Raw genomic sequence first — 16,409 nt, forward strand, 5'->3', positions numbered from 1 at the left:
TCTGAGGTCTTCCTGGCATTCCTCAGATCAATACCAGATCAAGCCACTGAATGGGTTTTGAAGTGACAGAACTCACAAATATATGGAGTGTAACAAATTTCCAGTAGAAGATATTTTTGAAGAACTTCAGAAAAGGTCTGTTTCAATCAGGCATGGGGAAGGAGCAGGAGAGAAGTAGAAGGTGCCTGAATGCAGGCACAGTCAGGGACCCAGGTGGATTAGCATCCAGTGACAAGGGGGTATCTACCAAGAGACTTTTAGCCAAAATACAGCTATTCTTTCCTGATTCAGAAGCCAGTTGATCAGATGACTAGCTGTAAGAAATCCAACACAATTTCAAAAGGCAAATAGTTCCTTCTGAATCCCAGCATAATATGGGACTTGGCCCTCACTGCACAGGGAGGAAGCCAGAAGCATTAACCCCAGGGCAGCATAAAGCCACTGTTTACCTGTAGATGAAGCTTGGGACAATCTCCCCTTCGCCCTAAGAGTTAACCTCAATCTTTAAAAATGAACAAAAATGGAAAAGGAGCTATGACCATAAATACCTTTTATGGAGACAGAGAAGAACAGACCTCAAACCCTGAAGACAGCAAAGGCAAAATATCTCCAGATAAAGCCTCAAACAGTGATATTAAATTGGTGTCTATCTGATAAGGCTCTCTTGGAAGAATTCAAAAAAGATATTAGAGTTAGAAAAAATGGGAAAAAGAAATGAGAGCTCTGGAAAAAGAAATACAGATATTAAGAAATACAAATATTATCTAAAGAAAATCACTCCTTAAAGAATAGTTTTACCAAAATGGAAAACAAAATCAACTCCTTGAAAAACAGAATTTCTGAAATGGAAAAAAAAAACCAATGAGCAAAACAACTAATTTAAAAGTTCAATTGGCCAAATGCAACAGGAGATTAAAAAAAAAAAAAAAAACTGAAGAAAATAATTCACTAAAAATTAAAATTCAAGAAATGAAAGCAAATGACTCAATGAGACATCAAGAATCAGTCAAACAAAACCCCCAAAATTAAAAAAAAAAAAAAAAAAAAAGAAGAAGAAAATGCAAAATACCTCATCGGAAAAACAACTGACCTGGAAAATAGATCTAGGAGATGCAATCTAAGAATTATTAGACTCTCTGAAAACCACGATGAATAAAGAGCCAAGACAACATCTTTCAAAAAATCAAAGAAAACTGCTCTGATGTCCTCAAACCAGAGGATAAAATAGCCATTGAAAGAATCTACCAATCACCTCCTGAAAGAGTCCCCAAAATGAAATCTCCAAGGAATATTGTGACTAAATTCCAGAATTATCAGATCAAGGATAAAATACTGCAAGCAGCCAGAAAGCAAAAATTCAAATATTGAAAAGTCACAGTCAGGATTGCCTAGGACTTAGCAGCTTCTACTTAAAAGGATCAAAGGGCCTGGAATATGATATTCCAGAAGGCAAAGTAACTTGGACTGCAGCCAAGAATTAACTGTCCAGCAAAATTAAGCATTATCTTTCAAGGGAAAAAGATGGATGTTCAATGAAATAGGGGATTTTCATTTTTGATGAAAAGACCAGAGCTGAACAGAAAATTTGATCTTTAATTGCAGAACTTAAGAGAAACATAAAAGGATAAAAAGGGAAGGAAAATTATGTTTTAAAAGTTAAAATGTTTACATGCCTATATGAGATGATGGCATGTTTAACTCTTGAGACTGTTGAATTTGTTAAGGGTATTAGAGGGAATAGGTATAATTTGACTATACTATGATGATATAAAAAAAAAGTTGTGGGTGGAAAAGGGATTCTAGTGGAAGAAGAGAGAAAGAGAAGTTAATTGGAGTTAAACTATTCATATTCCTATATGGGAAAAGGACACATGTAATTCTTCAAAACTTTATCATTTTTAGGGCAATTAAAGGAAGTTTACATAGAAAACATGTGTATAAGTTAATTGTGTTGGAATAATCTCCAAAGAAAAATGAAGTTGTAAGAAAGAGAGAATCATTAGGAGAAGGAGAGAAGAAGTGGAATGGAGAAAATATTCTCATATAGAGGAAGTGATCAAGAATAATGGAGGATAAAATGGGTGTGTGTGATGTTGGACAATGTGTGAACATTATTTTCATTGGTACTGGCTCAAACAGGGAAGATTATACACACAATATGTATACATATATACACATATAAATACACACTACACACAAAATATATACACGTACATATGCACAGAGATCTATAGATAAACGTGTATGTATGTATGTATATATATGTACATATACATACACACATATGCTACATTGAGTATAAAAAATTATTTTATCCAGTTAGGGATAAGAATATAACAGTTTTCAAAAGAAGAAAATCAACATTGTCTATAGGCATATGAAAAAATGCTTTAAATTACTATTGATTAGAGAAAGGCCAATGGAAATAATTTTGAGGTACTCCCTCATAGTTTTCAGAAATTACAGATTCTGGAAGGAATGAGACAAGAAAGTAAATTAACAAATTGTTGTTGGAATAGTCAACTGGCCCACTCATTCTAAGGAACAATCTAGAAATATGCCTCAAGGTCCCTAAAACCATGCATATCCTTTGATCTAGCAACACCATTACTAGTTCTGTATCCCAAAAAGATCAAAGGGTAGTGCAATTGACCTATATGTGCAAAAATATTTATAGCAGTTCTTTTTGTGATGGCAAAAATTGAAAATCACGGAGATATTTATCAATTGGGGAATGGCTGGACAAGTTGCACTATACGAGCATGCTGGAATATTATTGTTCTATAAAACAGTGGGGATAGGGTAGTTTCAGGAAAATAACACCATGAACTGATGCATAGTGAAGTGAAAAGATCATTGTGCATAGGAACACTAATGTTGTAATAATTATCAAATGTGAAAAATATGGCTACTCTGATCAATGCAGAAATCCAGGACCCATGATGGAAAAAATACTGTTCATCTCCAGAAAGAAACTGATGAATTCTGAGTACCATCTGAAACATATATTTGTGTGTATGTGCATATATATATATAACATATATTCTTTTTTGCAATATGGCTAATATGGAAGTATGTTTTGCTTCATTTCACATCTATAACTGACATATTATTTGCCTTTATGTTGAGAAAGAAAATCTGGAACTCAAAGTTTAAAAAAATGTTAAAAATAAATAATATATACATTTAAAATAAAATAGAAATAAAAAGGAAAGTGTGACATTGTCAGATATAGATAACTATAAGATGAATTTTTATCAAAGTAGGAATGCCATGTCTTCTTTCATGTGGAAAAGACATCTGTAGTTAGGCATAGTGATTAATGTTCCTTAATGAGTACTTAAATTCTAAATTGAATTTTCTTTGGGTATGTCTCTTTTGTAGGGGGAGTGTCACATTAGATAATTTCTGACAGCTAGCTAGATCTTAGGACTCCTTGCAAGATGGATTATGTAATGGAAAGAGCAATAGATTTGGAACCAAAGGTCAGGAGTTCCTGATTATACCATTTTAGTTATGTAACTTTGTACTGGATATATAATCCCTGAAGGACTCAGTTTCCCCATTTGTATTGTTTTTTGTATGCAGGATGTAGTGAATATCATACAAGACCCTGGTAGGAGGTCATATCTTGCTTTTTTTCAAGTCTCTAGAAAAATAGGCTATCAAGTGATTAACCAGTAAGGATGCAAAACATATTCTCTCCACCAGTTGATGCTCTACCAAAATCATCCACCAAGATTGTATCAGTGAGAACATTCAGCATTCTTGCACAGTTCTTCCTAAAGGCTATGGTATTCCCATTTCTTAACTCAGGGCACAAGTCTTACTCAGCCTAGATACATCAAAGTATAGCAGTCACTATTCAATTCAATATTGATCTATGAGTATGAAAAAGACATGGAATATTCATCTGAAATACAGAAATTTTGGAATTATTGATCAGATAGCTCCCATCTGTTATCTTCGAAACTTCTTTTAATATGAAAGAGCTTCTCTCTATATAATATACAGACAATCCACAGCGTGACCCTATGCATTTTATTGTACAAATCAAATGAACAAGCAACAATTTATTCTATTGAGTCTTTCAGCCTAATCACCTTCTGGTAGTTTTTCCAACCATCCTTACCAAAGAGTTGGAGGTAATGGGGAGTAAAGGAAGGTGGAGAGAAAGAGCGAGCTGGGGAGAAGTTTCAAATTGTTCCTACACACATAAACACACAATTTAAATTCATGGAATAATTAAAAGAAGGAATTATGGTTGTTTACTTTGGGATCCAATCCAGGTCTCAAGGGAAGATGCAGGAAAGAATGAAAGTAATTCTTCTCTCTCTCTGATGAGATTTTTTTTTAACAACTTTTCAGTTCAGTCTACTTTGGTCTAGTCATTTTCAGAACGCTAGTCTTGGATCATAAAAATAGTCCTTTACTCACTTCCTTGGCCACTTCAAGGGTTATTACTTCAGTCATGGCCATGGTCTTGTTATTCTGAGTGAAATTGCTTTTTGTGACCATTATGGCTAATAAGGCACACAATTATAGCATCTCTGTTTTTCTCTTGTACACACACACACACACACACACACACACACACACACACACATACACACATATACACATGCACATACATGCATGCAACAATATATACACATCTGCTTGGGTACCTAAACCAAATGAATATCTATCTGCCCAAAGGTCTCTTTAAGGATCAAAGATTAAAAATGCAAGGATTTGGGAATTTATTTTTCTATTATGCTATTTTCTTATTTTTCCTGATGTTTCATAAATCTATTTTCCTCATCCTCACTTAGACTGGTAGGAAGAAGGAGGAAAACTGGTATACTTCCCACTATAAATGAAGAAGTAGATTTAGATCATCTCTAACTTCTCCACAAGTTCTCAATCTATGATTCTACAAAGTACAAGTCCTTTTTTGAATCAACTTCTGAATATGCTTTTTTTAAGCACCCATAATGTTGATACTTTAGGTTTACCCTTTTTTATTGCAGTTGATTATCTTTGTGATGTGAGCATCTCAGCAGGACTAAAACCAATATTTCCCAGCTTTAATTTTAATTTTAATCAGTGTGCTGGGAGTTAGGAGGTGCTTAATTTACTGCCACTAATTTTACTACATATAGCAAGTTTCTTAATTTCCTAATTTCATGTTGCCTCAATTTCCTTGTCTGTCACATAGAACTAATGATATTTGTGTTACCTATTTTACAAAGCACTTTTGTAAAAAAAAATAAATAAATAAACTTATTAAGCACCTACAATGTACCAGATATTGTGCTGAAGACAATCATGCATGATAATCTAAATGTGAAACTGGCTTGAAAAATTGGAAGATATTCTCATTGTATTTAGCTATCTATCCAATGCTTGGTTTATGGAAAAAATACAGTGTTCTTAATAGCATCTGACCAACAGACCTTTAAAAATGAAACCTACATAAACAGTAGGTTTTAAAATAAACAATATTTTTAATGAACTTATTCTTAGATACATTATTATAACCCATTGACTCCTGTTCTATCCTAGGAAATTATTTTTCTTTTTAAGGTCAATGGGCAGAAATTTTACCCATTCTGAATGAGTAAACTTTCTTTTTAGAGTTCTGAGTGCATATAATGTTACATGTGAAATTTATTCCCTTTTTTTTTAGAGGAAAATTCTTATTTAATATTAATGGAGTAAGTGAAATGTAAAATGGTATTTCTTTAATCTTTAATGAAATTTCTGCTTTTTGCATTTGGCAGTTCCACTCAGTGACACAGAAGAGCTTAATGCCAGCATTCTTTGAGAAATATTTGCTAACGATCATCAGTCGGGTTTTCAGAGTCTACTTATGATTAAGGTAATCAAGGATCTCTTTAAGAATATGAGTTTAAACTAAGCCAATGCCTCCTTAAGTAGCAGTAACTGAAAAGTATAATGGAGTTTGATTTATTTGTTTGCTCATTTTAATCTCTTAATAATGTCATTAATAATAATCTCAATAATCCATTATCAGAAAAAAAGGGGACAAAAAAAGCACATCAGCTCTGAAACAGTTTCTTGGTTTGGAAAGAACATCAATCAGTTCAATTTTTGGTGTTGCTTTTACCTGGCAATCTGATTTTGTATTGTGTGCCAGCCTAATTAAGTTGGGAAAGGTTCAGGACTAGAGTGTTAACTAGGTGATGAGCCATTTGGGCCACAGCAAATTAATCTACTAAAACATGAAGGGATTGCAATCTATCTTGGTGGAAGAGCAAGTTTGCTGATGGAAATTTAAGCCTGTGGAAGAAGTTAAGGTGCTACAAATGATTTGTTTTGTACACTGTCAAATGTTAAATGCATGTGTGCCAAACACTGATGATGAACCCTGATAAATATAACTTGGCCCATATTTAGAGGGCAGACCCAATAAGCCTTTCTTGCTTGGTAGGATCTGGAAAAAATTTTTGCTTCGCTGGAAGAAACCTAGGGAACTTAAGAGATATCTCCAGACCACACACAAGGAGGCATTAGACTAAGCTTTCATTGGAGTAACAGTTGATAATCTAATGTAAATGCTCATTTAAATCATTCACTCAATCAATCAACAAGCATTTATTAAATGCCTACTATTGTGCTAAGCACAATGCCAGATTTGGGGGTACAAAGACAAAAAAATGAAACAGTGCTTGCCCTCAAAGAGCTTACATTCTATTGGGGGAAAACATATATACATATAAATACATACAAAATAGTCTAAAGTAGATACATATTACAGCAATCTGACTTCAGCCAGTCTGGTACTTCAGTTTCAAAACTGGAATGAAATGAGAAACTCACAGAACATCAGACAATTAACAAAATGAGGTTAACATCCAAAGCAAGGAAATGATATTCCATCAGAGAAAGGAGCATTAATTCAGCTGAGCATAGCTTCACTTTACTAGTGTTGTAAATGGTGGCATAGCAAATAAAGTCAGGAAGATCTGAGTTCAAATACAGCATTCAAACACAGTCATTTATTAGCTATGTGACTGGGCAAATTACTTTACCACCCCATTCAGCCTCAGTTTTTTCATCTGTAAAAAGGGGAATAACACCGCCTATCTTACAGGTTTGTTTTGAGTATCAAATGAGAAAAGATATGCAAAGTGCTTTAAAAACTTTAAAGTGCTATTTAAGTGATAGCTGTGATGATAAAGATGATGATGATGATGATGATGATGATGATGATGATGATGATGATGATGGTTCATTACTCAGAAGCCTGAAAGGTGGACCAGATGATTACTTCTTTTTTGGCTTTGGTATGTAGTGCTCTAGGAAACTACACTAATATTTTGAGATTTTATTCCTTTGAGGCAATTAATTCTCAAGGGTGATTTCAGTATCTTTTAAGAAACTATTAGTTATGGCCTAGATGGAGCTTGGAATATTGTTTCTACCACAGAAGCCAAATTTTGGGAAAGGATGGACAGCTTGGGTAGATGGAAATATATCTTGTTAGTACCTAGTTGTTTGCATGTTGTCTCTTTCATAAGATTGTAAGCTGCTTGAGGCTCTGGCTGCTTTGGTTTTCTTTTTATATATTGCACTTAGCCCAAGTGCCTGTATATATTAGAGGCTTAATAAATGCTTGTCAACTTGAATCAATAATAAGAAATGATGTATATTTTAAATGAGATTTTAAGAAAGCTAGGAATTCTGACAGAAATGAAAAAGAAATTAAATTAATTGCTATGATCAATAAACAAATTACTCTTTTCCTTTAAGGCAATCATTTCACTGTTTAAGGATTTCATTTCAAACCCTGTAGCCAAAAGACAAATGGCTTAACGAAATTTTCTTAGTTTTTTTTTTTGTTTGTTTGTTTGTTTTGTTTTGTTTTGTTTTGTTTTGAGGGAGGATGTTTCTTATTTAATAGAAAGTGAAACAGAAAATATTATTAACATTTACTTTGGAAAGAATGTTGGATTTGGAGGCAATGATTCCAAGAGTCAAATTCCAGCTTAATCACTTATTACCTATGTATTTTGGTTAAGTTAATTAACTGGATCCTATAAAATGAAAGAATTGATATATCACATAATATCTATGTGATCTTGGATAAGTCACTTAATGTGTCCTTAATGATCTTCCTGCCTCATCTATATCTGATCTACATATACTTTATCCAATTCAAAGTTACCAAAATTATTTTCCAAAAACACTGCTATTCCTCTAATCAACACATTTCAATGGCTCTCTCTTGTTTCAGTCTTAATTGTTTACTACCTGGTCCCAACATACTTTTCTACTATTATTAAATATTACTTAACTCTTTCTGCTCTATGATTCTACATATCTGGCCTTTTTGTTTTTCCTTAAATATGGTGTTTTGCATTTTTATCCCTTATTTTAGCCATCTGAATCTCTACCCCTTTGCAATGACGCTTTCATATACTTAGAATTCATTCACAAATTGTAGCTCTTTAACAAATACCTTGCTTTCATCAAAATTTTGCTTGAATGATCTTTTTACAGGAAATCTTTCCTGATCTTTATTTGCCATTACTCCTGCTTTTTCCTTGCATTTATTTGGTATATATTTTGTATACTATTGCATAATGTCTTCTTTAATATTGTTGTTCATCCTTCATTCTCAAAAAGAATGACCTTAAAAGGGTGATGTCTTGACTTGCAAGTGAATTGGATTTAAGTTCAGCCTCACATCATCAGCCTCACTCTCTCTTCCAAAGTCAGAGGAGTCTACTGGCAAGACAAAGGCCAGGATGACTCCTCTGAATATAAACTCCTCGAAGGCAGAGGCTGTTTTATTTGTTTGTATCCTCAGTGGCTAGGACAATGTCTGGCACATGCTGCGTGCTAAAAAATGCTTGTTGATTGATATTATCAATATTTATGTCTACAATATCTATGTCTATGTATACCTATATATCTATATTTATCTACTCTCTATATACTAGTTCCTTCTCTATTTGCTTTAAACATGCCTGTCTTTTTATTCTTCTGTTAAAAAAAACCCTCACTAAATGCTACTATGCTTGATCAAACTATATTTTTTTCTCCCTTTCTCAAATTCCTAGAAAAAAAGCTATCTATATTCTCTTCTTCAGTTTTCTTTCCATTTTTTTCCCACCACTGACCCTGTGCAATCTGACTTCTGAAGTCATTATGAAGCTAAAACTGCTTTCCAAAGTTACCACTGATCCCATTTGACAAAACTAATGATATTTTCTCAGTCTTCATTCCTTCTTCTGAATTTTTCTGTAGTTTTAGACATTGACTTCCCTCATCTGTTAAGTGCTCTTTGGGCTTTTATGACACTACTCTTCCCTAGTTCTCCTAATTGTTTAATACTTCTTAGTCTCATTTATTGACATCATTATATCATTCTCTCTAATTATATATATATATATCTTAAAGTTCTGTCCTGATTCTTCTATGATTTCTCTACATTCTCTTTTCTGGAAATTTCAACAGTTCCCATTGGCTTAATTATCATCTCTATGCAGATCAATATATCCATCCTCAGTTTCTTTTCTGAACTTTAGTCTAGTAGTAGCAATTGTTTTTTGGACATTTCAAACAGAATATGTTAAGTTTATCTCAAACTTATTATATCTAAAACTGAACTCGATTTCCCACTGCTATCCCTGCCCCATACTTCTTCATAAACTTGCTTATTTACTTTAAGATACCAACATGTTATCTCAATAGGTAGTCTCAGAGCATAGCAGGAAGAAGACTAATATACTGAAAGAAGCTTCCAACATAATCCAACATAATTACCAGGTCATGTTTGACATCCCACATGGATGCTAATCCTACCTATTCATTTTAATCTTTGTTTACCAAGGGTTTACCAAGAGCCTTTGCTCCTTTTGTACCCCAAGTCCCACTACCCCATTTACATCATGTCAGAGACATGACACCTACATACACACACTCACTTAAATGAGAAAGTTCACATTTACTCATTAACTATCATTCTTCTGAAAAGATGATAGGTTACTGTGCCTTACCCTTTGTTATTGTTTCCTCAAAAACTCTAAACCCTCTTAATTAGAATAAGAGTTCCTTGAGAGCAGAGACAGGCTTGCCTTTTTTTTTTTTTTTTTCCTTATTTGTATTTCCAGGTCTTATCACAGGTCTTGGAATGTAGTAAGCACTTAATAAATAAAATTGCTTTTGGCTGACTGATTTATTCATGTAGGTTCATATCCTTAATTAATTAATTAATCCCATCCCATAAATCCAATCAGTTGCTAAATCTTGCCATTTCAACCTCTACAACCTCTGTCATATCTGACCTCTTTTCTCTGTTTGTAGAGCCACTATTAATTCATATTCTCTCCAAAAGATTAGAGGTTTAGAGGGGATCTTAGAAATTACGAAATACAACCCCTCATTTTACAGATTAGGAAACTGAGAACTGGAGAGAACAAATCTTTCAAAGACACACAGGTAGTAAATTGAAGAGATGATTTGAACACTTTTTCCTTTCAGTCTATTTTTCTGATTTTTTTTCTGTTTTGTCACACTTTGTCCAATGAGGCAAAACATACTTATGTAGGTACATCAGAGGGAAGCCATCACCAAGCTGGTGCAATTAGGGAAGGCTTCATGTAGGAAGTCAACAAAGAGGTATTTGGATTTTTATTTTCCACCAAATGAGATGAAAGTTGAGATCACCTCTGATCACCTCTGGTCTCAAGGTGCTCAAAACAGATGAGAAGCCAAAAGAACTCTGACTCACATTCCATCGGTGCATTAGGGAAAAATGAGTAAAATGCTTGGGGAAAGATAATTACTGATGAGAAAGTTGAGGGGGGAAATGGAAAAAGCTAACAATTGAATAGTGCTCTAAATAGGGTTTCTTACTCTGGTGTCTATGAATTTGATATCTAAATATAAATGTAAATATGTATATATAAATATATAATATATGTACTTATATACACATATATGTAACTATAATTCAATATTATTGGTTTCTTTATAATCTAATATATTTTGTGCATTTAAAAGCATTATTTAAATTTTAACAAGCATTTATTAAATATCTTCTATGTGCCAAGCACTTTACAAGTATTATCTCTTTTTTCCTCAACAGCAACCCTGGTAGATATGTGCTCTTATTATTCCCATTTTATAATGGAGGCAGGCAAAGATTAAAGTAACTTGTCCAGAGTTATTCAGCTAGTGAGTATATGAGGTCATATTTAAACTCAGGTTTTTTTTGGCTTCAAGACCAGAGCCCTATCCACTATACCAGCTAGTTGTTTCTCTTATCCTGAGAAAGGATCCAATAGATTTCCCCAGACTGTCAAACAAGTCCATGACACAAAACAAGAAGTCTAGAACAAGTTGAGAACCAGAGACTTCAGGCTACAATATATGTACTAGAAGTTCTTGTATAATCACTTCCTTGTCCCTAGGGTCACTCATGTGAGTAGTACCTGAAGCCAGATTTGGCCTTTTGGGCTTGCACTGACAGCCTTCACTCTCACCTAAGCTACTTGAAGTATTGGGATACTATCTCTGGCTAAGACATACTTCCTGTCAAGAGAGCAGATCCTGAAGGTTTGGGTGTATACAAATATCTATGTAGGACAAAGAAGAGGGTGGGTAGGGATTAAGACCTATGACGCAAATGGTGATCAAAGGACAAGCCTAGGGGGCATATCTTAGCCTGGGCTTGAACTGGAGAATTACAGATTGCAGGTTTAAGTTTCAGAATTATTTTTTCAATTTTAAGCTCAAGGTTGCTCTCCTGAGCTCCCTTGTTTTTCAAGGTTCATCTGGTGCCTGAGAGGTTCAATCTATAGCTGTCATTTTGCCTCTGAGACCCCAAACTGCCCAAACTGCTCAGGCTTTACAAAGAGGAGGTTACTTGCTGGGCCTTTCCATCAGTAGGGAGGAGCAGGTGGGGTTGGGATAGATTACTTCTTTTCTAAAATTATTGCACTTACTTAATTTGCCTTTTTGATTCAACTTTCTCTCTCTCTTTCAGGCAATTAAATTAATTTTCCTTTAGCTGTAGATCTGAACATCTTCCACATTAGCTATTTATAGCTTGTTACACAAAATATTCCAAATCCTATTTGATTTTTCTTTTGCTGAGGTAACTGGGGTTAAGTGACTTGTCCAGGGTCAAAAAGCTCTGAAGTGTAAAATGTCTGAGGCCAGATTTGAACTCCTAACTTCAGGGCTAGTGCTCTTACCACTGCACCGCCTAGCTGCCTCTCCTTCTTTGATTTTAAAGGCTCTTCAACAACTTATCTTTTCAGTTGCCTCCAATTGGTCTCTTTATTGTACTCTAGGCTACACCTAATTCCTCTTGGACAATGGTCTCCCCTTTATATTCTTTCCTCACTTCTGCCTCCTAAAGTCCTTCACTTTCTTCTAGATTCATTGATGCCTTCCTTAACCAACTAGCATTTTGAATGCTGTCTTATTTATTTTGTAGTTAGTCTGCACATACTTATGCAAACAACCCATCTGTACATATATCTACAAATTGGTACATGTATGTATATCTTGTCTCCTCCAATAGAACAACATTGAAAATACAAAATTTTCTTTTTTTTTTCTTTCTTTCTTTGTCTTTATGTCTCCAGATGCTAACAAAATTCCTGGCACAGAATAGGTGCTTAATAAAGGCTTAATTCTTATTTACAGATATGTGTGTCCACTAAAATCCAATATTCTGATGATTCATTGTGTTGTAATATAGATACCCTGGGTTCTCAAAACACTCTGCCAGTAGGGTACAAACTCTGACAGGTACCATCAAACTGAAGGGCTTTGAGCCCAGACTTGTGATGGATTGTAGGTCTTTTACCCTAGGAAAATCTAATCTAAATTCAGACAGCCTGAGTCAATCAGAGGGTTGCTTACTAGGAGATTAAATTTTGGGTCACAGAAATTCATGTCTACTGTAGGTTATGGGCCCAAGAGATCTGGGTTTCAGAGAAAGTATCTAAACCAATGAAATAATCATTCTTTTAAGTAGATAGATGACTGAACTTGCTAGTAAAATCTAGCAGTATGATGAAGTGGATAGAGTGCTTGAACTGCCTTCAAGAAGATTTGAGTTCAAAACCAGTCTCAGACACTTATTAGGTGTGTCAGAGACTTACTAGGTCTCAGTTACCAGGGAAATTATTTAATGTCTGTTTGCCTCAGTTTCCTCATCTGTAAAATAGGAATAATGTTTCAGGGTTGCTGTAAAGATCAAATGAGATAAAAATTTTAAGTGTTTAGCCAAGTACCTGGAACACATTAAATGACATGTAAAATGTTCATCATCATTATTAAATTGGCCTTTCTCTTCTGCTGTCTACGTCCCAAGACACCTCCTAGAATGACAGGTCCTTTCCAAATGGAAGTTTAGAGCAATCAGATCGATTCTTCCTAATGAATCAATTATCAAGAATGTATTAAAAATGTTATGTCATTAGTACTATGCCAGGAACTAAAACTACAAACAAAAATGAAACTATTGCTGTTCTTAGAGATCTTATTTTCTACTATTCTAAGGTGATTGAGGCTTTGTTAATGATTAATATTTGAAAGAACACAGCCTGAGAATCATAGTTCTGGGCCCAACTTTTTTTATTCAGTGTCCCTTGGCTTTCAACAAACCTTCCTTTACATAACTCTTAGTCAATATTAAAGAAAATAAATTCTAGAGTTTGCCAGCATATGCACATTAAAAACAAAACAAAACAAAACAAAACAAAACAAAAAAACAACTTTCCTCAAAAGATAGGAAATAAATTCTAGAGTTTATCATGCATGTGCACACAAGAAATAAAATCAAATTAATTCCAATAAGATAATATAATTATCAAATATTTAATCCTTTGTGTGCTTCAGTTTTCCCATGTCTATAATGGAAATGATAATTGCTCCTTCCTCTTATATGGAATATTAGAAGAAAAATAAAATAATTAAATGTAAAACCACTTTGATACTATTGAAAAAAAAGACGATTCAGAAATTCAAATTATTATTCTCATCCTCATCCTCATTGTTAATGTAACACCATGAAAGAGGAAACATTTTGAAGAAATACTGTAGCACACTTAGCTTTATTGAAATTGAACAAATCTTTTTTTTTTTTTAAATAACCCCTTTTACTGCACTTGTAAAATTTATTTTCATTTTATAATAATTTTTTTTTTACAGGTTGTCTTTATCTGAATAAGCAAAAATACTTCTTTTTTTTCTTACTTAAAACATATAGCCAGAATTCGAACCAAGTAGCTCTGGTACCAAAAGGTTACAGGTTATGAAAATCACAGTACAATTTTAAAACTCTTAAGTTAGTCAATGGTATTTAAAATGACAGCCACTTTAATGAAGTAGAAATCAGTGGAGTGGTCTGTAAACCTATTGGATTATTTTTTGCAGCTACAATGAGAGCAGAGATGGAGAAGTGAATGCTAATCTGAGCTACACCATTTAGGAATCAAGAGGTCCAGGAATATTGTGGTGGAGGGAAGGGAAGAACACATTGGCACTTCAAATTGCAAGTAAATACAGTCAGACTAAAGTCAGTGCACCATCTTGTAATGGAAATAACATGGTTTGTCTCATTGATTTCTAGGAGAGAACACTGTCAAATTAATCACGTAGTACACAATTTTAACCCCAAAATTACAATTCTAAGAAAGCAAGAAGATATGAAAATGCACATCTACAAGGCTAATCAAGTAGAGATCTGGTTTTGTTGGAAGTGTTCATTTCTTTCCCCTTTTAAGTATAAATTTATGAGCCACAAAAAACAAAACAAAAAACAAAACAAAAAAAAAACTTGGTGAAACACTACTGATATTGTCATGGAATGTAGCTCAGTGGACTTATTTTCACATACGAAGGCAGCATTTTCCTGAAAAAGTTTGGTCCTCTTAACTCACTGGAGGGTAGCCGCTATAATTAGATATAAAGTATTTTAGGTCTTGTTTAAATGAACATTTCAGTACCAGAATTAGTTTAAAAAATTTTTTTGCCCCATGTACATACATATCTGATTGACTGGAGATCTGGAAGAACAATATTTTTAAGGGATTTGTAAGGGACCCTTGTCACATAGTCCTGTGATTACCTTAATTTTGTGCAATCAATTTTCTTCATGGACTGAAACTTTTCTTTCTTCTTTCAGTGTCATGAAACCCTCCCCCCACCCGTTTTACCTCTCCCCCCCAACCCCTTCAGTCAAAATGATAGAAAGACAATTTTACTGTTTATTTACAAGCACATTATTTGGGCAATAGTGTTCCTAGGCCCAAAGGGTTCACCTATTTCTTATGAATATCCTCATGCCGAATGATTTTGTATGTGATCCAGTAAAAGACATTGAATATGAGGAAGGCCAGTGGGAAGGCAGCTCGAGATATTGTATCAATCCTTTTAGCCCGGTCCACAAACTTCTTTTTGATGGAGTCTGAATCCTTCGGAGGTGCTGGGGGTGGATTTGGGGGTGGAGCTTTGACTGCTGTTCCATCTTTAACTTGGAGACAGTGACCCATCCCATAGCCACTGAAATTAAATCTACTCTCCCGAGCAACATCATCTTCCTGGAAAGATTAAAAAAAAAAAAAATGGACAAAAGATGAGTTATCATTTTGACAGATACAAACTCTTATTGCAATCATTTGTAAGCTGTTAAGAAATAATATATTAGAGGCAGCTAGGTAACATGATGGATAGAGCACCAGCCCTGAAGTCAGGAGGACCTGAATTCAAATGTAGTCTGACACTTAACACTTCCTGGCTATGTGACCTTGAGCAAGTCACTTAACCTCAGTTGCCTCAGGGGGGAAAAATATATATGTGTGTGTGTGTGTGTGTGTGTGTCTGTGTGTGTGTGTTCATATGTATGTGTATATCTATCTATACAAGATAAGGGTAATATATAGACCATTTAAGGTCTTTCAAGTTTCTTCTGCTAGAATATTTTTAAAGGAGATTTTAATTTTAACTTCAACCTAACTAACTTTTTGGGGATGGGGCGTGGGCTTCACTCAGTATCCAAGATAAAGTTATTATAGTGTTTTTTTTGGGGGGGGAGGGGAGTGGCTCCCTCCATGTCACTCCCCCCATGGAATTAAGAATATAAATGATAAATTTACTTTTTATAATAAAGTCACCTTTGAAAGTCAAACATCTACTCAGCCACACATTAGCTAGACATTTTAGTCCTCTAACTATTGTATAGCTCAGTTGACTGGGATTGAAAAAGTAGATCTGTCTGATTCTCTGCCACTCAGCTCTACAACTAATCTGTTTTGTGGGGATTCAAAGGGATTAGACCTGCTATTTGTATTAGAAGAGCCTCTGGTGAAGGAAAGTAGCCAGATTTCATAATATTACATCTGGTTCATCCAAGCTATATAGATCTGGCATAGAACAAA

The 16,409-nt window shown here is 34.3% G+C and overlaps 1 protein-coding gene and 1 long non-coding RNA gene across 4 annotated transcripts in view; one reads left to right on the top strand and one right to left on the bottom strand.

The window, feature by feature from the left end:
* LOC141561028 (uncharacterized) overlaps nucleotides 1-16,409 on the top strand; it is a 45,953-nt gene that overhangs the window by 11,416 nt on the left and 18,128 nt on the right. The window contains exons 3-4 of one of the 2 annotated variants that reach the window (XR_012487937.1): nucleotides 5,766-5,863; nucleotides 14,407-14,521. This is a non-coding gene — a long non-coding RNA (uncharacterized LOC141561028). Of the gene's footprint in view, nucleotides 1-5,765; nucleotides 5,864-14,406; nucleotides 14,522-16,409 lie in introns of those variants that run through there. The other variant, XR_012487938.1, reaches the window with a different exon arrangement.
* Nucleotides 14,055-16,409, bottom strand: part of GLRA2 (glycine receptor alpha 2) — a 304,778-nt gene continuing 302,423 nt past the window's right edge. For both annotated transcript variants that reach the window (XM_074299962.1, XM_074299963.1), the window contains one exon: nucleotides 14,055-15,572. In XM_074299962.1, the coding sequence (XP_074156063.1) occupies nucleotides 15,294-15,572 (279 nt within the window). In that variant the 3' untranslated portion in view covers nucleotides 14,055-15,293. The remainder of the gene's footprint in view (nucleotides 15,573-16,409) is intronic.

This window comes from Sminthopsis crassicaudata, chromosome 3 (genome assembly GCF_048593235.1).
Source record: "Sminthopsis crassicaudata isolate SCR6 chromosome 3, ASM4859323v1, whole genome shotgun sequence".
NCBI classification, from domain to species: domain Eukaryota; kingdom Metazoa; phylum Chordata; class Mammalia; order Dasyuromorphia; family Dasyuridae; genus Sminthopsis; species Sminthopsis crassicaudata.